The 21,128-nt window shown below is 40.2% G+C and overlaps 1 protein-coding gene across 9 annotated transcripts in view; it reads left to right on the forward strand.

Moving 5' to 3' along the window:
- ARFIP1 (ARF interacting protein 1) overlaps nucleotides 1-12,059 on the forward strand; it is a 44,176-nt gene extending 32,117 nt beyond the window's left edge. For all 9 annotated transcript variants that reach the window (XM_086747136.1, XM_086747139.1, XM_086747145.1 and 6 more), the window contains 3 exons: nucleotides 1,026-1,183; nucleotides 4,199-4,373; nucleotides 10,450-12,059. In XM_086747136.1, coding sequence (XP_086603262.1) covers nucleotides 1,026-1,183; nucleotides 4,199-4,373; nucleotides 10,450-10,605 — 489 coding nt within the window. In that variant the 3' untranslated portion in view covers nucleotides 10,606-12,059. The remainder of the gene's footprint in view (nucleotides 1-1,025; nucleotides 1,184-4,198; nucleotides 4,374-10,449) is intronic.
- The last annotated feature ends 9,069 nt before the right edge of the window (nucleotides 12,060-21,128 follow it).

A 21,128-nucleotide genomic window follows, 5' to 3' on the forward strand; every position in this document is an offset into this window, starting at 1 on the left:
CCTTCTTTCTTTATCATTGCCCATTACCCTTGCCCTCATGAAGTCGTTAATGTTAACAAGACGTATCATTTGGCGCTGGTGTTTGTGTTCTAGATAGCTGAAAGGAAACTGGGAGAATACAGCATTAAATCAGTTCTTGGCAGTGTGCAAGCCTAAAAAGACCAAGTTCCAAGTATGAACGTAGTGTGTTTTACAGCCATTACAACCAGAGATTGTACTCTTTTGTGGGATCTCCCATCTGCAGAATATGAAGATGCCATATGGATGACATATATATGTAATAATTGGACTTGTTTGGCGTCCATGCATTAGGAAAATCTTTGCAGCCTTGGTCAGAGCTTACACTGCTGTTAACAAAAAGACATGAACAAACATATATCCAAATGTGACAGAAATGCTTTGGAAATAATTTCATCCTTGTCCCTTTAAAATTTATGACTGAGCCACATTATAATTTTTATTTGCTCTCTGTTATAATACTCTGCTCTTCAATTATTTACAGCCTATTAAACTGTGATAGATGTCGGGGTTTTTTTGCAGTGCTCTTTTCCAGAATGTGAGAATAAAACTTAATAGCTAATTAATGCTGTCTGCCCTTGTGAATTTAGTTACATTACTGTATTTAATGTAGTGGTGTCTCTGGTGGTATTAAAGCATGACCTAGACAACCACATGAGAGATGCTGGATTAAAAACCTGCTGAATGACGATGTAAAGATTACATTAGCACTTAGTTTTAAGTAATATTCAAGACTTCCGAGTGCAGAAAAATCACATTATAAAATAGGATTTAACATTGTGCATGGTAACAAAATTGTAGACCATGGTTTACTGATGTTAGAGAGTTTTCATAAGAACTGTGAACTGCATAGTGTATTGAAAGCCTATCTGTTTATTCATAGCCATACCCAAACAGAAGTGAAAGAACTGCCACATCTGTGTGTTTGTATTTTTTTGTATAGTTGCTGATGAATGTTATGACTTTAAATGATCTACAGTTTTGTTTTCTCTGCTCTTTGTTTATAGGAGGAGTTTGGCTACAATGCAGATACGCAGAAACTTCTAGCTAAAAATGGAGAAACTCTTCTCGGGGCTATTAACTTTTTTATTGCCAGTGTGAATACATTGGTGAATAAAACAATTGAGGATACATTATTGACTGTGAAACAGTATGAAAGTGCCAGGTAGCTATTCTATGTCTAGCTATTTTTATTACAAACTAATCTTCAGGAAACAGACTTTGTATCAGCTTAGTCCTTGTATTTGAGTGACTAACCTATTGGATAAAAACCTTATAACATAAGTCTCATATAATTAGGATTTACAATTAACTGCCTCATTGCACATATCGTCCAATGTTTTGTAAATGTTCTGTTGTAGACTTAATTTTACTTGTTAGCTCTAGGAGTAATTTTAGCTTTTTTTTTTTTTTCCTCTGTGCTAGATTAAGGTGGCTTTCTAAGCAGTGTGACAGTGCAAGATTAACCCTTTTATCCAGCTACATGGTAATAGGTAAAATAATCTTTGAAAAACATTTACTTTTGTGCTTCTGTTGATGCACAGTATGTGCAATTCACACTTCAGTTTTTGTGCAGAAGTTGCAGGCTTCGTCAGAAAGGGGAAAATAAAAAATAAATTTCTTAGTGAGTGAATAACATCTAGCAGTAGATAACGGGTCTCCTGCCCTGGAGAAGGTTACTTTTGGAAGTGGCATAGTACTCTAAAGCCGGGTTCCCTTCTCCTGCCAGAGTTTGGATTTATGGGCCTTTCTGATGCTTGGTTCCATTCTGACTTTCTTTCACTTAATAGAATAAAGTGTGTTTCTTTTAATTTGTCAAAGTATGTAGTTTATGCACATAATTTTTTTTTTTTTTTTCCCTTAGGTCAAAAACTGCAAACTGCTTCAGTTTTTAAGTTCTTTCCCCCTTTTTAAAAAAGTGTTCTGTTCTAATGCTTGTTTACAAGCAAAATAGTGAGTTATTGTTTTGATATTTAGGTAAACTTTCAAAAGGTATGAAAGGCAGAATTAATATGAATATGACATATTGCTTTATTTCTGACATTAAAGTATTGTGGGGAAAAAAGTTTCACACATTTTCCAGGTGTCCCCTTGAAAATGTATACAAAATATATCTGCTACAATTGTTCCTGCCAGTCATTTTCAATGTATGGTTCTTCCCCCCTGAAATACCTTCATTACTTTCCCTTTCTGTTCACTAAAGAAATCAAGTATTTTGCTATTTCAGTAAGGCAAAGAAGTTACAAAGGTTCTTCACTTAACATAGTCAGTCCACCATTTTGCAATGTGAAGATAGGTCACATTTATTTCCGTGCCGCATCTTCCCTGGCCTCAGTTGCACTTCAGCGTTCATCTGTTCCCTTATTCTATCAGCTCTCTATTGGTTTGCTTCCTTTTTGAAAGTAAGTCAGAAATATTTAAATAAAGCCTGAATCTTAGCGGCAATGAGAATCATGAAGAGCCCTGCGAATATTACTTCTTTTTCTTCTGAAAATGTTGGTTTTTATTTTGGAGTGGTTATACTAATTGGAAAGTCTGGTGTTTAGAACAAGTTTTTAATCCTGATTTGTTTTCTGTTTTAGAAATGTCTGTGAGAAAGTATATTTGAAAAGCTAGAAATAGGTTGGTTAGTTCCGTTAAAATTGGCATCTATCACATGCTGATACGCTAGGTTCCATTATCTGAAAGCTACAAAGAAGTACGGAAGGAAGAGTAAGGCTTTGGGCAGGACTTGCCTCCATGACCTTGGAGTGATTTCTGGCTATTGTCTGTTGCTTTACCTGATCAAGTGCTAGATGGCTGTGAACAAAGGAGCACATGTTGCATAAGAGGAGGAAGAAGAAAGTTAGACGCTATTACTAGATTTGTCTCATCCACTTGCAGTAATGTTTTATAATATAAAAACAGTTTATCTGGCAAGGATCCAGTGTTTGGTAGACTTTTATGTAACACTGGAAAGCAGAAAATTAATTTAGTGATACAATCTTTAAACTATTAACATTCCATAGATGCTTTTCCCACTTCTAAATGCTCTATGATGAATAGAAAGCTTAATTTAAACTAACTTTCTTGGAAAAAAAATACTTAGTATTTTTGAAGACAAAATTGAATATTCAAACTGGCTTCTGTATTAAAAACTACTTTAAAGACATTTTGATTTTTTTTTTCATTAAAATGAGAAAGAAGGTATGACTGGTTCATCTCTATTCCTGTAATAAAAGGGTACGGTCTAGTGTGGAAGGATATCAAGGAGATTTATAACTTTTTAATAAGTAGTGGTATATGAAGACTGGCTGGTTCAATTAAAACATTGTCAGGTATCTGCAGGCAAGAGCTTATAGCATAACATCAGTTCTGGTTTTGCTAGCAGTATCCAGGAGAGAGAATTTGGAGAGAACAAGAGTAAATTAGAAAATACTTTTCATCTGTCTTATCTAGAAGTGGGTTATACACCTTTGGTGCAGAGTTAGCTTAAATACTTACCTGGCTGTTAGTCTTACCTTTGTCTTTCTCTTCCCTTATCTCCTTCAGTGGTGGTATTGATCCGGAGACTGACTTCCCTAGGAAAATAAGATAGGCCCTCAGTAGAGCATAAATAATCCATCACCTTTTTGCAGCCTGTTTATCTATAGGGCAGACCAGTTCTTGCAGAACTACTTGTGGAAGAACTATAAAACTCTTCCAGTTAATGCATACAGAGAAGCCTACAGCATGCTGAAAAGAGTTTGGTAGAAGTGAGCTGTTGCTCAAACATTGCTTAAAGGGTACGATGTCCTGCTCTTGGTGCTTCTTGTTCTCTCAACTCAAACTCTGCACTGAACTGATTCAACAGCAGAATAACCTGAAAAAAAAAAAAAAGTACTAGTTTTATCTGGGTTAATAAGCTAGGATGGCCAGGAAAGACTCTGACCACTGAAGCCAGCACAAAACAGAGGGTTGAGAGCATGTGACTGAGACAGGAACAGAAGAGGGAGGGTACTTGTTGAGGCAGCTTTATACAATGTACTTAAGGGTGTTTTTGCTTGATGAATAGCAGGAGGGGGAAAAAAACTTGCCTGGGTTTTTTATTTTTTTTTCTGTGCTTGGCTGTTTTGTTCATCTTCTATTGTACTTGGCCCTATATGTGAGGTCTGTTTTGAAAAACTTTGCCTTTAGATTTTTTTTCCTCCTTTCTTCTCAGGATTGAATATGATGCCTATCGAACAGACCTAGAAGAGCTGAATCTTGGCCCTCGTGATGCGAGCACTCTGCCAAAGATTGAGCAATCACAACAACTGTTTCAAGTGCATAAAGAGAAATATGACAAAATGCGTAATGATGTATCTATCAAACTGAAATTTTTAGAAGAAAATAAGGTAAGCTGCAACTTCTGATGTTACATGTAGGAGTTTTGTCCTGTAAGTTTCTGCTTTGCTGTACTTCTGTTGAAATTGTTTGATCCTTCCAGTTCATATCTGTATAGGAATTCTGATGCTTAGGTTCAAATTGGTTGAAAATAGTACTTACTCTGCTTCCTGTTCATTTGTGTGAACTAGATAGCAGACTGATCAATTTATGTTTATACAGATAGGAAAGCTTAAGAGTGAAAACATTTCACTTCCATCTTGTACAAAAAAGTTTCCAGATCTTCTTAAAAACTAAATTAGATAATTGAGTGAACACTAGTGAAGTTGTCTTGCTAGTGACAGTCTTCAGTTAGATCAAGCATCCTGTTAGCAGTCACAGCCTACAAATTTTGTTTCTGAAAGAAATTGTTTTTTCCTTCCTGCCTTTTCTTTTAGATTAATACAGAGGGGACTTTCACACGCTTAAGCCTTTTTATCATTGCTTAACATTTCTCAGTTTTGACACTAGAGATGTCAAAATATTTACTAACGGGTATATGTAATTTTAGTCCCAAATAGGCTGTAGAAAGGACTTCCTTTACAGTCAAATATTGGCTTAAATATAATTATCTACTGAGAGCTTTACTCAAGTAAGCTTTACTTTGATGTTGCCTATTTATTGTGTAGGATTCTCCACAGTAAACAATATGTAATCTTAATCCTAATCCAAAATTTTAATTTCAGGAGCACTTTTTTCCATCTGGCATCTGTCCCTGATACTTTTTGTTCTTCTGTTGCCCAGAATTTGTTCTTCTGCTGCCTGGGGTGTAGTGGGAAGTAGTGGTTATCTGAGAGATTATGTTCTTACCATTCTGACATCTTCATTCCTTTTTCTGGTGTCAACTTTTTTTTTTTTAATTATTAATGTCAATGGAGCGGAGCTCCTGTTAGACCTCATACTTGTCCTGCAGCTAGTATTAAGAAACTAGAATGCACAATTGATTTGCCAGACAACTATATAACCATTTTAAACATTACTTTTAATTTTTAGCCACATACAAAGTATATGCGGCTGCTCTCAAGTCAATTACTTTTTATATTTTAAAGGATAATTAACTCAATAACTATAGGATCAGTATGTATAGGAACTAGACTTTAATTTCAGTTAGATTTTAATAATCTCAGATGTTCTACTTTTTCCAAAGGTACATGATAACAATTGCTATGATCCATCATAGTTTAAATGTGTAAATACAGCAGGTGCCTAACATGAAGGAGAAGAAAGAAAGGAGGAAGAGCACAATGGGTACAGCTGTATGAGTGTGTCTGTAACACAGGTGCTTCAGCTGTGGGAGTAGTTTAGGAGATAGCTTAAACTGAAGACCCTATATGATGTTGAACTTCCAAGTGGAAGGGCAATTTTGATATTATTAAGCTGTTACAGTAGTCCCAGGGAGGGAATTATCCTGGTTATACTGATACTATAGCTGTAGTAACAGGAACTTGACATTTTGTGTGTCTATCCCCAGTCTCTCGCAAAGGGCCTTTTTGTAGCCTGTTTTAGAAAGCCTGTGCTGTTGCAGACTTACTGCATATAAGGGTTAGTTGTATGAGGGTTAGTATTTGAGCAGCTGTATCAAGGCATTGCCTTGCCAAACTCATGTTACGATGTACTAGAACATCTAAGTCTCTAATTGTCAGATTTATTAATACATATTGTCATGGTGCTGAAACCAGATGTGAATTAATATTTGTTCCAAGTCTAATTAGAGAAGCCTTTCTAGGTAAGAAAATGGTATGGTAGCCATATAACTTGTATATTGTAGATTGCAAACCTTTGGGCTGCAAGTCTTGTATATATTGATACGGGATGTAGTACAGTGTAGTCTCAAGCTTAGTGGTTATCATCACTTCTGTGTTGAAAACAGAATTGTGTAATGAAACCTTGCCGTAGCAAAGTAATTAAGCAATTTAGGGTTTAATTTTAGATTAGATAAATCAGTTCATTATTATCTCCTAATAAATATGTTTTTACAGTCTGACCAATAGTAAACATTAAAAAAAATGTGTATTTTTGCCTGAAAAATTAATGTCTAAACAGAATCGTAGATGTTCTTTTGTAAATGTACCTCCACTAGATGCACTCACATTCCCATTCTAAAGTTTTGTCCCATATTTGGTTAAGCATGACATATGAGAAGAGCAGGGAAAACTGGGAAGTGATTCAAGTTGTCACTGCAAAGGAACTATAAAGCCAGTTTAACTGGCTGATGGGCTCTGGTTGGACTGTGTTGCTCGCCCTACGTTTAGGGGAAAAAAAGGCATCACATTGTTGCAGTCTCTTTGTGCCTGTTTTCCTGGGTTCACATCTTAATATTTCAATTAAAAGTCCCCAAAGTTTCAGAGAACTGAATTACAGTAAAGCTGGGATTGCAAGTTTCTATCTGTGAAACAAAGATATACAAGACTTCTATTTACTTTCATTATAGCTTTTGATCTTGAAGTTAAAACTTTTTTTTTGTTATTGTATTGTTGTTGTAAAGTTATATTAGTGCTATCCCCAGCTGGCAGAGTTCTGTAGAAGTTTGTGGTGTTGGGTAATGAGCCTAAGAATAGCTGCAATCAAAATCTGTAACTTACAAAGAGTTCATCTATTTTTTAATAAGGATGGTGGCCTGTTTTTAGCTTAAAGATTTCTGCCACTGAAAAGTTTTTGAAAAGGCGTCTTTTTCAGGACGGAAAAACTGTTATTCATGTATGCACTTGAGAAATGACAAATCTTGCTGTGTACAGAAGGAAATTGAATGCACTTCTGCGAGTTGTACTTTAGGAGTTTAGGATGTTTAAATACTTGCTCCTGCAAATGAAAGCAATATGCAATCTAATGGAAACCCAGATGACATAACTGTGTAGACCAAATAACTTCAAATAAAGATAGCGAGGGGAAAGGATTATGATAGATGTGAGGAGGTACAAATTGCCAGGAAGATGAGCATGAGGGTAGGGTTTTTGGTCGTTGAGATGGCCTAAACAGTCTGAATGAGGAGGATGTAAAGAAATCTGTACTTACTGTGCTATGGAAAGTAAGTACGGTGTTCAGAGGGAGGTGAGGAGAAGAGGATAATGTTTAAAAAGAATGGAAATGTTAAGAGCATCCAGAGGAAATGTGAAAACTCAAATCCAACCTACAGTACTAGAGTATCTTCTGTATATGGAATGTAAGTCTTCTGTTTAGGGCATGTCCATTTTTTATGCTTATCTACAAAGTTAATTTTTGTTTTGAGACTTAGATTTGTCAAGTCTACTATGGAGTGCTTACTCGGCTTGTAATTAGGAACAAATAGGTGTATTCAGTTAATTAACAAGGATCCATGACTTTAAATTATGTTCAACTGTATAATGTGATGGCTTTTTGACAGGCACGCTAGTCTTATGCTGGAGCCTGTATTTCAGCAGGCAAAACTTCAAATGCTCATTCAGTGGAATATGTGCTGTAGCTTAGTGCCCAAGAGTTGGCCTTTACTGCTGTAGTCTGACAGTCACTTCAAAGCTCTGCTGCAAAAAAAAAAGTGGTCCCTTCATTCTCTATCCCCCTTCCCCTACCTTGCCTTCTCTCTTGTGTTTACAAAAGTGTTTTTGCAGCTGTGCAGAGAATCAGATTGGGGAACTGATCCAGGTTAAAGCAAATACATTGTTGTCTGGTTAGTTTTAATCTAGATCTGTTCCCTGATCCAACTGACTACATAACTGCATGGATGTTTTGCCAACAAAGGGCTAAGGTGAAACATAGTGTGGATGTAGGAATCAATGGCTGGATAGGGGAGTGGGTAAGGCTGAGATTCTTTCATGGGAAAACTGGTTAGGTTTGAAGACTTTAAGTGAATACTTGTCATCCAGTTCTTAGCTATGATTGCAGGTGTGTTTGCAGTGGACATCAGGTGATTTGAGATGTTACAGCTTTTTCTCTTTTCTCTTAGCTGGCTGCTGCTTCGTAGTAGAGCTTCTTTCTCAGACAGCTTAAGTGGGCTTTTTCTAGAAACTTCATCTTAAAGTTACCTGAATGAAGCTATGGATAAGAAGATCCCACCATCGCTTTTGGGATTCACTTAGCAATCAACTTCTGAAGGAGGAGAGCAGAAGTTGTAACACCTTGAACCTCTGCAACCAGTTTGATAACAATCAAAATTTACATCACAGTGATCTGACTTGGGGATAGAACCTCATACAATGAGGTAGCTGTGGTAGTTGGAAAAACCCCACCAGAACAGAACATTTTTTTTTTCAGTCCAAATCATCTGCCTCTAGGCCTGACTGAATCTATAAAATTATCACAAGACTTTAGGGCAGTTCACAGAAACTTTGTGTTAAAAGCTACACTAAAAAAAGTACCAAGTTTGATCTCAAATTGATGAACTTGGACTGGGAGGGTGGGTTAATTACTCCATTTTATTTGAATTCCTACGAACAGTATGAATTAAACTCTTGAAGCATTTTAATAATATGCTATAACAGTGAGTGTAGTTCTGCGTGGAATTCCTAGCTTAGGTTGTGTCAATGATGAAAAAATCTGCTCAAGAAAAAGACTGCACCTGCTAAATTTTTGGCTCTCTAAACTTTTGAAAGCAAACCCTTTCTGTTGCTGTGACTCTTTCCACTTGGTTTTGGGATAAAAAATTTTATAGATGTATTTGTATACATATATTCCCACACAAACTGAAAAAGAGGCCATCTCTTATGTCTTAGAAAAGCTGAACTAAGTTTGTTGGACAAGTGTAGTTGGCTAAATTCTAGATCTCCTAAATATTAAAAACATCTCTACATGATGAATTCTGTGAAGTCTATTGTAAATGAAAAAAATATCATCTCAAGATATGATGTGCAGGGTGACTTTCTTTCTAAGCATATGCAACTCTTACACTTTTTTCTTGGAGAGCCTTTTGATGGAATAACCTACCATTTTACACAGCATGTTAGCTAAATAATCTGTTAAAAGAGGCATGGCCAACTTGTAAGCATAGGCCAAACCTGGCCTAAGGACAGTTTTGTTTCTCAGCATGACAGGAGTAGACTGTCTCTTGTAGATTGTGCTGATACAAAATTTGAGTAAAGAAAGTTTAATCTGCTACCCACCACATCCTGCCTTGGGCTCAGTCAGCCACTCTGTTCGTCCATTCTCTTCTACGTTGGCTAAATGCTATTGGGCTCAAGGTCTTGTAGCTGAATATAGGCACAAGGCCACCACCTTAGGGATCTGGGGTCTGACACAAGAGGCTGAAAAAAAAAAAGCCACTCAGGAACAAAAAGGACAGGTTTTGGCTGCAGGAGAAACTGGACAGATGCCTTTTCAGCATACTACTGTTCATCATTCACAACTTGAGGTTTACTGATGTGCTAGGATGAAAATGTAACACTTGTTTAGCTTTGAGTTCATCAGTGCTATAGCTTGTCATCATACACTAGACTGGAAGACAAAAACAGTGATGCCCTCCAGCTGCTCTTGTGCTCTTCTCGAAGTTTTGATTACTGCTATGACCTGTGTGTTTCATGACTACTTTGCACAAATACTGACCAAGTGCTGTACATAATGCTGTGTTACAGGAGATGGGCAAGAAAGATTGCTGGGAAAAAAATACCAGTTTGACTTAGGTATACGTGAGCTGGAAAACAGCAACTCTCTGCAAGGGGGGGGGCAAATAAATGAACTGTATACTTAGATATGCATTTGTCATGTACTGTCTCAGAGAAGTCAATTTGGCCTGCAGGTAGGTATCTTAAACAGAGGTTTGGCACCTAATTTCAAGGAATCAAGTACTTGTAATCAAGGATTTGATGTTTGATAACATTGTGCTGTTTAGTAAATTGCTTTTGGTCCATGCATACTGAGTTGGTATTGACTGTTAAGCATACTTTAGGAAAACTCTACATTGCTTGAATGCTAGACTTTTGTATTTGCATTTCGTATTTGTAGTTTTAAACTTTTGTTAAATAAACCTGTATGAAGTCTATGCATCTCATACACTTGTTTTGTTTTGTTTTTTTATAACTGACCTGTGATGTTGTTAACATCTGCCTCCTGTTCTTAATGTATCTCTGTGCTTGCCTGCAGGTTAAGGTATTGCACAATCAGCTTGTTCTGTTCCACAATGCCATTGCGGCGTACTTTGCTGGGAATCAAAAGCAGCTTGAACAGACACTCAAACAGTTCCACATCAAATTGAAAACTCCTGGAGCAGATGCCCCATCCTGGCTTGAAGAACAGTAATCGGATCAGAGAAGAGGACCCAATGTTAATCTAAAAATCTTTAAATCTGATAATAATTAAGGGTTGGGGTTGAAGGACTGTTGTAGTGATTCTTGCACAGACAGCTTTAATTTTTTTCCCCCTTTTATAATACTGTAAAACTGATTGGTCGGAAAGTGGGTGACTTTAAGGTAACCAAACATAATTTCTGTCATTTCAAAAACTGAGCACTCCTTTTGTATGTAAAGGTTGGCAGTTATTTCTGTAACTGAGATGGGGAGGGAGGGAGGGAGGGGAAACAAAACTATTATAAATTTGCACTGACAAATGATGTTTGTGATTTCTGGTCATTTTGGTGGCTAGTCAAAATATTTCCAAATGAAGGTTTACATGATTTGTACCAACATCTGGTATTTTATAGATGAATATAGAAAGCATCTTTAGTAATTTTCGTATGACTTTTAAAAAGGGGAGAGTTAAAAGACTATTTTGCAGATTAATAATATAAGGCCTATATGTGGTACCTGCATATAAGGCAAGAGTAGTAGATGGCTCACTGCCTAGGGGAATTACAGCAAATGCCTTTTAAAAAGATGTACTTTTCCGTCATAGGTTCAAAAAAAAAAAAAAAGAAAAGAAAAACACTAAAGCAAGCAAGAATCACAGTCAGTCTGAGGCTTCTAAGCACACATTTCTGCTTTGCACCAAGTGGTTTGCCAAGTGAGGCCGACCATGCAATGTACTAATTTCATTTAAAATTTTACTTTATCTATGAAACAAATACCGTACTAGCCTTAAATCACAGATATGTGCCTTCTTATAATATTTTCCACCAGTGTACATAATCCAAGAAACCTTTCACATAACGGTTTGTTGGTTCCCAGCAAGAGGAAGGAGAGTGTGTAAATGCTGTTTCATTGTACTCTTAGAGCAACTTAAAGCTTTAGTTAACCTTCATGGACGGGTATGATTTTGAGAGGAAATCAGGCCAGCATGTTTTTTCTATTTAATTGAAAGGCATACTTTGGTAATGGGAGTAACATGGAGGACACTTTTTTTAATTTCTCCATCGATTGTGTCATCCTTAAATGTAAAATTCTATGTCAATTTTATCATAGACATTTTAAATTCAATATATTGGAGTCCTCGTTTGCACATGTTATGTTGCTTTGTGTTCTATTAAGTAAAATGAAATGTTTCAAATATGTTATTTACAACGGTGTGGATTGTATGATTTATGTACTGTATGTTCAAATGCCTTTCAGCTGACATTCTTAAAAGTTTTCAGTGCTTAACACAAATGTAATGTAACTGTAAATCGAACTTTTTAATCATTCCTCATTAAATTCTTGGCCTGACAGAGCCTTCTTTATGTTTTTGTTCTGTCAGAATCTCTTGTAATAGTTCATTTACGTTCCCTAGAATGTATATCCTATGTGAATTTTGTATTCATATTAAAGGTGTTTGCAGTCAAACTTCCTAGACTTGTGATGGTTAAGAGTAGAACTTGGCTTCTGCAGTGAAAGCTTAGTCCTGTTTTTCTGAGTTGTCACCCCTGCCCAAGAATTTCTGGTGAAGTGGTAACACTGATGCTGTTTTATTTCAGGATGATTTAATAGCGTGCAAGTTCAACTTGAATGTAAACTCATAGTGAAACAAATCTTTCAGTAGATGTAATTCTCAACTTAAACTTTTAGAGGAATTTCCATTGTGTCTGTCTCTGAATCTTGGAATGCGTATGGTATAACAGTGCAAGAAACAGGCTGTACAGTTGAGCTAGGAAAGGCAATTAGCAGCATTTTAGCAGGGTTGAAGAATGCAAATGTACTGACTACAATTGAAATATCAGCTTTCGGAATACTATAGGAAAAGGATGCATATGGAGCAGGTGCTATTGGTTTCTGTAGCAGATTCACACATCTCTCCTGCTGAGGATAGTCCTGCCCAGAAGGAACTAATCTGTCAGAAACGGTAAGAGTGAACTTGAATCTGAAAGCACCTTATGTGGCAATGACCCATGTGGCAGTGCATAACCCTCAAACTTTTGCAATGGCTTAAAACTGCTAGCGTCTCTTCACCTGGAAGAAAAGGTTGGACAAAAGAGATTACTCACTAAAATCTGTCTGTGTGTTTAATATCAGGGGGAAGGAAGACTACTTCCGTTTTGCTCACAGAAGCCATTGATAGCCTCAGTGAGGAGGGTTCTGTGTTCAGCTGAACGACAGGATATCAAACTGACTGCCTTTTGTAGCACTTCAACTTTCTTTGCCCCCATTCAGATACATGTGCTTATGAAATGATTCAAGCTCATGTCTTTTAATCAAAGTTAGCTCTTTAGATCTAACCAAATCTAGAAACTTTTGCTTCTGGAGATCATACGAGGAAGACGTTTCTGAAGTTTCTAATGGGAAGTAATTACAGTTGTCAGGGTTTCTGATACTAACAAAAAAGCTGTATAAATATCTTAATGTTGTGATGCTCGTGTTCATCTAGGTAGACAGGTTGGATGATGGATGTTTTTGTTTGAAGAGGGGGCCGTACCCACCTAGTACAGTCTTGTCTCTGAAAGATTTCATCTCCGTTACAAGTTGTCACGTTAGTGCTTCTAGTGTTTTGTGAAGTTTCTCAGGAAGAATAATTTAAAGCGGTTAATAGCGTTTCAGATGTGCTGTTGTAGCTGCTCTACCAAATAGAGACGCGGGGAGCTGTTTCGTTTCTCAGTGACTACACTGTAAGTTGTCTGCACTCCAGGCTTGTTTGAAGCTTGTGGTGCCTGTTATTTTGTCTGTATGAATTCTACAAACAGCTCCTCTGCTCTAAAAATGCTTTTTGGCATACTTCATGCTTTGTCAAGCCCTTACAAAGAACCTTTCTGGTTATAAAATGTATCTATAGTTACATTTGAAGAGAGATCTATGCAAGCAGAGTACAGTAACACACCAGTATCATTAAAGAAACAGCTTGATTTCAATCTTCTGTCAACTGGTTTGCCCAGCAACCTTATCTCTGTTCTGTCTCTGCTTCAAAAAATGATCAAAGTAATATAAAAGGAAAGCTGAATGCTCCCTTCGACTCTGTTTTGAACTGAACTGGGGGCATGTTCAGCTTGTGTTCTCTGCTTATCTGCTCTTGTTGCTTATTGTGGTGTTACAAGAATAATAAGGTATTATAATGATTTAGCATTCCTCATCTGCAGTTATGTTTAGGGGTGGGGTTTTTTTTGGTTTTTTTTTTAATTGTTTTTTTTTTTTTAGTCTGGTTATCTTTTCCATGCTATATGCTTGATGTGGAGGTTTTACTAGTCGCAGAATTTTTTAATTAGTCATTAATCTTTTCATATTTTGTGATTGGGCTGGGGGCAAACTTATCCAACTCCTGGCAGCTAAGTTGTGTCAAACTGAAGGTTTATTTTCTTATTAGAAGATCCACAGAGGAGTTGATTACTGCTTGATTTATATTTCTTTTGTTTTCCTCATTACTTGTTGTTAGCAGCTCTTTGACATCTTTGTGTTCTTTTAGGTGTTGTAGTGTTAAAACTAGTGGTCTGTAGAAAGCACATTTCTGTGTCTCTGACAGCAGTCTCGTTCACCTCACTGCACCTATTTTCACTGAAGTCCTCTTAATTTTTGTCAGTCTTGGATGGGAACCAAGTGGCCATGTGGATGGGTGTGCCACCATGGCAATAGTTTGTACTGAATTAAGGAAGTACCTTACCTGTAGCATAAGAGTAGCAGGTAGGATGGCTTGTGCCTGCCTTGGAGAAGGATGGCTTAAATTGATGGAGAAGCAGTGGAAAGGAGAAGTCATATGTTGCTGTTTTATCAGAGTCCCCATAGTGAAATGCAGAGAAGCAGCGTATGAACCTTGCAGAGCAATGGCCTTGAACATAAAAGCTCAATCAATGGTTTGCAAATATTTTATTTCCTATGGCTGAGAGTGCTGGCACAAAAGCATTACTTTACACTTCAGCTGCCTTTCTAAAAAAAAAAGTTTAGGGGGCAGGAGCAGCAACAATTCTGTGGTGTCCGCTATTGGTAATGTATTTCTGTTAAGTCCTTATGCTCAGCAAAATGTATGTTCAACTTTCTATAATTGTTGTAGGTGGAAAAAAAAAATGTTTTCTGAGCAAATACACTCAGTCTTTATGAAAACCTATTTTAAAGATAAGAGCTATTGGAAGAATGGAAATATTTTATATACCAGGAGAAGCAGAAAAAGAGATCAAGACCATTTTTACAGAGTTCCCTTGCATCATCAGTTGGTGGAACTTAAGATGGGTACCAGTGTGGCTGTATGATAACATTTCTTAATTAAGTGCAGAGATGAGATACAGAACAGAGTAAACCCGAAACAATTTTTCAGTTCGGGTTTGCCCTGTAATTACTGTTTATGCCAGCATAAATCCCTTGGTTCAGTCAGGAACAGTTCAGCTATCGGTAATGTGTTCCTAGTACATGGTACTTAACAAATGGAATGTCCTACTGTGCTAATTAAAAAAATAATTATACACCTTGCTGCCTTTTAAAGAATACTGAAGGCTGTAAATTCAAGAGCTTAAGAATTAAATAATGCTGAAAACTAGTGTTGCCTGTTCAGTCTTGAATTGCCTTTCTTATATACGTGTATGCATCATGCTATTTTTACGTGATAGTGGTAATTAATTGCAGGGTTTTGTTTTGAGAGGTTAATGTTGAAACCAAATAGAACTTGGTTTTAATGTGTCTGAAGTGTCACAATAAACTTTCTCTCCTGCTTTTATCCGAACATTGTAGAAAAGAGGACTTGTAATGAAGATGACGACACCTTTTGTTCAGGTGGTATAAATTGCTTTGTTCCCATTAGATCTGTTTGGTCATTAAATTTGTGTTCAGCCTAAAGCATTAGAAGCTCTTTGTGCTGTAAAGAAAAGGAGAGTTTATGAAAGATTTTTTTTTTCTCTCAAGAAAGAAAAAAAAAAAAAAGCATGCCTTAAAAGAAGCAGTCATCTTGAAAACTGTCTTGAGCATTTACTAGCTTTAACAAGAAATCTTAAAATATTAGCAACAGGATTTGTTTTCATAGTATACCAACCCATCAAAGTGCTATCTGTTCTAGGGAGGCGCATTTGTTGCTTATTACAGGTGGGGCTGCTCAATCTACCTATTATTAAAGTTGCTTAATGCTTCCTACTGTAAAGACCTGGTTTCAGTTGTTTGTAACTCAGATGAATTTTAGCCATGTGGGCAAAATCTTTGCCTGCTGAGTGTTCACACTCTTAGGGGGGAAAAAACAATCAGCTGAAAACTTAAAACTAATTTGCTAACATTGTGCTTCAGAAAAGTTCTGGGGAAAAAACATCCACAGGGTGAGGAAAAGTTAAACTTAACTTCACATCCGGACTGGCTCCCAGGTCCTCTGCGGCCCTGTTCGGTTTTGGGTTTGGTTTTTTTTGTTTTTTTTTTTTTTTTTAAATACAATGCATTATGCAAGTCCCTTGTTTGGCTTGCTCTTTCCGTTTTCTCGACTGAACATTCGTGCTCATGGCTGGCAGCAATGAGAACAAGTCTCTTTGGTTCCAACACAAGCAGCTACAGTCCAAACAGCAATGCGCTTCCTCGCTGACGACCTCAGGGGTGACCTGACACTCTCGAGGAATGTCCACGCTGGCTCAAAGCGGAGCGTGTCCTCCCCAGCTGCCGCTAACCCTGCCAAGCTGCGATGTGTGGCATGAGATGATTTGCCATTTACTGCAGCTTGAACGGGTTTCACTCTGTGAATTTTGAGCTTAAATGACCAAGTTCTGACATTGCATTCCATAAATTTTCCTTTTGTTCTAATACTATAGATACTTTTTTTTTTTTTTCAATCCAGTGAATCGGACAGGCTGTCTTGCCAGACCAGCAGGACCGATCTCTGGCCGCAGAGCTGTAAGCCGGGATGGTGTAACCTCAGCAACCACAGGCCCCAGCTCCAGGGCCGGGTCTGGGGGCGGCTGCCTGGCTCTCCCGCTCTTCCTCTGGTTCCTGCTCCCTGGCTTGGGCGCTCCGCACCGGGATGAGACGCGCTTTTGTCCTCCTGCTCCCTCCTTCCCACCTGGGCCGTGCCAAGGTGTAATTTTTCTCTCTCATGTGCTCAGCTGGGAAGGTCTGGCAGCTGGTTGTGTAAGCCTGGAGGTGAGGTTATTTTCTCCCTCTCTCCTTTCTCAGGCAAGGATTCTGCCTTGACCTCCTGTAAAAAGTAGCACAGGGGGTGTGTGGGCTCTTTGTTCCTTGCAGCTGTGACAGTTTATTTACTGCAGTGAAGTTCTTCACCTTGACTCTCTGGGGGAAAATGGTTTTATTTTTGAAATAGGGTTCAATCTCTTGGCAAAATCATCCGTGGATGGTAATTTGGCTTTTGGGTGCCCACAAGCCACCAGAGCTGTCTGCCGCCAGGTCACCCGGGGCTGTGACCACAGCTTCGGGTTGCCTGAAGCCCTCTCGCCCTGCCCGCACGGCAGCCTGAGGGCCAGCCTGCTGCTGCCGGAGACAAGGGGCTCGGAAAGCTGCCGGACAGTGCCTGGGCGGGAAGGGGGATGCGAGCCGGAGCAGGGGGCGGGAGAGAGCCCGTTCCTTCTAACCAGCAGCACCGGGCGCTGGGGAGCGGGCCGCCCTCCTCCCGGGGGCAGCGAGCACGGGAGGAGCCGGGCGGAGGCCGCCGCCACCGCTGTCACCTGCCGCGGCCCCGCCCGCGCCGCGCCTGCGCGTTGCCCCGCCCCCGCCCGCTCCGGCGGCGCGGCCGCGGCGCGATGGGAGGAGGAGGCGGTGGCGGCAGCGGGCCCGAATGCGGGCGCGGAGGTGAGCGGCGGCGGCGGGAGGGGCGCGGGGGGCTCCGCGCGGGTCTCCCCCTGGCTCTCCCCCTGGCTCTCCCCCTGGCTGGGCGGGGGCTCCACGCTGCCGGGGGGGCGCGGCCGCCTGTGTGGGTCCTTCTCCGCTTTCCCGGGAAGGCGGAGGAGCAGAGCGCTCCCGGGGAAACCGGCTCCCCTCCCCGCGGGACCCCGGGTCGAGCGCTCTGTGCGCCGGGGCTGCAGCCGTTGGGGCGAGCGTGGCCCCTCTCCCCCGCGCACCCCCTGCAAGGGAGGGGGTCGGGCCGCTCCCGCCGGCGGGCGCCAGGGCGCCCCCTGCGGGCGGGGCGGGGCGCCCGGGATCCGGCCGGAGGCGGAGGTGAGGGGGTCGCGGTTGTACCCCGCGTCCAGCCGGGCCAGCTTCCCCCTGGAAAGCCCTCGGTGCTCCCCCGTGGCCTGCGGCGTCGGCTGGGGGGAGTCAGCACGCGTGAGGAGCTCTTCCCCGGGTGGTCCCGGCGGCAGGGCCCGTAGGCGGGCTGCCTGCCCCACGGAAAATCAGGCGGTAAGGCTGAGGGCCTCCCCTGGCGCCCCCGTCCCCAGGGCGGGGGTGAGGGGCAGCGGCTGGGACCCCGAGCGAAAACTATCCGGAGCCGAGCCCCCCTGACAAAATGAGGGGGAACCTCTGTCCGCTGCCTGTCTGGCTTGTGCGGTGAACCCGCCGAGGGCGGGCTGGCAGGGAGGTCGTGAGGGGTTTTGTTGGACGCGTTGAGTGGTCAAGCGCTAAGTTGCAGTGATACCGCCGGCTGCGCCTTCGCTGGAGCCCACGCGTTTTGACGAGATCGGCGACTGGTTGTACGAGAAAGCGTTTGCAGTGTCTTTATCTGCAGTTGGCAACTGGTTGCCCCGTTTACCTTTTTGTACAGCTGTTGTTGAAACCCAGACATCCAAATACTGCGGTTGGTCTTTGGTGTCAAAATCGGCGTTGTTCTCGTGAGAATTTGGAGGACGCCTGACACAGAAAACGTGGGCAGCAGGGAACATAAGGCGTGAGTTAAAGGGAGTAATATCTTGCAGTCTGAATGATGAGATGCCCGTCAGCACATCGTGCGTTTCACCTGTTAATTTGTGTATGCAAATACAATGTACGTCCGCCTCAGTGGCAACTGCCTTTTTTGCAAGAAACAAATTACTTTAGAGTGTTTGTCTTCTTACCTGGGGAGAAAGCTGTCCCCACCCTCTAACTTTGAAATATATTTCCAAGTTAGATTAGTTCGGCTAAAACAATGAAGGAGACAAAGAAATAAAATATTTCTTTTATGCCAAATACGGGCACAATTAAAACATGTAGTAAATACGTTACTTTAGAGCTCTTGCACTTCTTGGGCTGTTTTGGATAACAAACATGCAGTAATTGTGTAATAAGTGTAATTGAGACACCTTAAACGTTTGTTCTTGGGTCTCCTTCTTTTTCTTCCCTTTAATCCTTTGAAAAGTGCAAAGAGGCTCTTCAGGAGTTAAAATTTTGCTAGGGTTTTATTCGGCATCCCGGTCCTGCATCTTGTCTCGGTAATCTGGAGTTCACAGTCGGAAGGGGTGCGTCGTTCCCCACCTCCTCTCACCGTACTTCCTTCTCGGAGGCACCTGCTGATCCCAGTGAGCGGCCCAGAGCCTGTCCCGGCTGCCAGCTTCTCTCCTCTCCCACCCATAGTAACGGTGGGGGCACTGGGAACATCTTTGAGCTGCCCCTCCGAGAGGCAGTAGGAGAAGGGAATTTAGACCAGGCTTCTGGTATCTGGTAACTCGAGACCCGCGTCCTCGTAGAAGCAGGTGACCTCTGTCACCTGCATCGCGCTTATCTGTCAGAAGACAAAGCTGAATGCCAGCCTTTATGCTGTGCCTTTCCTTTCATGCCTTCCTTCCAAGTGCTGGTTCTTCCCCTTTCCTGGTTCTGGGTGACGGTTACCTCATCTAAAGCAGTACAGGGCTCGTTGGCTTGAAAACAGTTTTTCCTGTTCTGTCTATCTATCTTTACATCTAGGTTGGGATGTTTTCTTCTCCTTACGTTATCCACTCCTTTCACTAGGAGTGTCCCTTGCCTAGGTCAGAAGCGCTCAGGTCTGAGATCAGTTGTTTTCCCCGCTTGTGTGTTAGCACTGGGACTCTGATGATTCATTGCCTACAACTTTGTTTCATTAGGATTTGATCCCATTTTTCTTAAAGCATCTAAGTTTACTGGAAGTTTCAAAATGACGTTCTTGCATATTGCCTAGAGGCATGGTCAGTCGGTCTGTCTGTCTCTCTTTCTTTCTTTTTTTTTTTTTTAATCTGTGAGAACCCAAGTTAGACAGTAATAACTGTTGAATACTGCTTTGTGATGGTGGAAGACTAGCTAATACATTTTTCATTTTTAAATAAGTGGTAGGGAGGAAAAGATTTTTTCCTAGTTGAGTATTTCTTTAAATTAATGCAACACTTAATTGCTTTGAGTGGTTAATCTCTTTCCACCACCTTGCACCTGCTTTTTTATGCCTCTCTGCATCTATGATCATGAAATGGGGAGGAGAGGCATGAACATACAGAGCTCTGTAATAGCAACTGGTTATTAATGCTGATTTGAATTTGAAACCCTCTATCCTGATCCACTTTCTTTGTAGCTCTTCCCTTTTTACCCTGCCATTAAAATATTTTCCATCATTCCTATGACTTAAACCTCATACAGGTTTTTATATACGTTTTCTATTCTTGCAAATACCTTGATACTGTAAGGTATAAGGTTAGAAAATCTGAAGCAGTAAAGAGGAGTTCATTGCTACCTATGCCAGTTTTTGAGAAGAAAAGGTACAGTGGATCATTCTGTGTTAGTTTCCATTGACTTCAGAGAGGCTGTGAGTGGCTGAGTCCTTGGCAGACCAAGAGAGAATTTGCCCTCAGGCTTGTTTCTGTGACTTGGGTCTGTTTGTTCGTGTACACTCTAATGATGGATCTCTGGCAAAAATAGCAAAGGTTTTTCATCACTATTATACAATGTCAAATTGATCTGAATTGCTATTAGCTCTGTGTGAACCCTGCTGAAGAAGAATTCAGCTACATCAGTGCCAAATTTCTGATTTTTACGTTGTTCTTGTGCCAGTGTGTTTCTTCAACTTTTTCTGTTGAGTTTTCCTGCGACTGATTTTTGCTCAGAGGCTCTTTCCTCCATCTGAATTTTTATTGTGTGTTATCTTTGATTTTTTTTTTTTGTAAATTCTCTAATTTTTTTTAAATAACTCACAAATTTCCATAAAATCATAGAATTCCTCACTGGTCTGTATTTGAAATACCTTAATCTGTTTTCTCTGGGAAAAGTAAATCTGTTTCTCTTATAAAGTAAATCTGTTCTAATAGATCTGGTTTGTCAAAATTGTGCTTTTTATGGAAGTCATACTCTTCTTCCTTGAAGGTTTACTGTCAATAACAGAATCTTGATTTAGTAGGTAACAGTATAAGAAAAAAATGCTCAAAACTCTTGTGATTCCTATTAAGCTGCTTCATGAGGAAATTTATATGTTAAAGCTTTCCTAACAATTTAAAGTTTTGAGTATGTACAGTGCTTAGGATGTGTAGGTTACTGTTCCTATTGGCTTCTCTGTCCTTTCTCTCTCTGCTTATTGAACTGGCTATTGATAACCTAGATACTGAAGTAAATGATAAGAGGCAGCTTAATCAAACTGTGGTCTTTCTTCTCTTAGTGCATTTTGGTATG

Source organism: Chlamydotis macqueenii, chromosome 4, assembly GCF_036417535.1.
Source record: "Chlamydotis macqueenii isolate bChlMac1 chromosome 4, bChlMac1.mat, whole genome shotgun sequence".
Taxonomy (NCBI): domain Eukaryota; kingdom Metazoa; phylum Chordata; class Aves; order Otidiformes; family Otididae; genus Chlamydotis; species Chlamydotis macqueenii.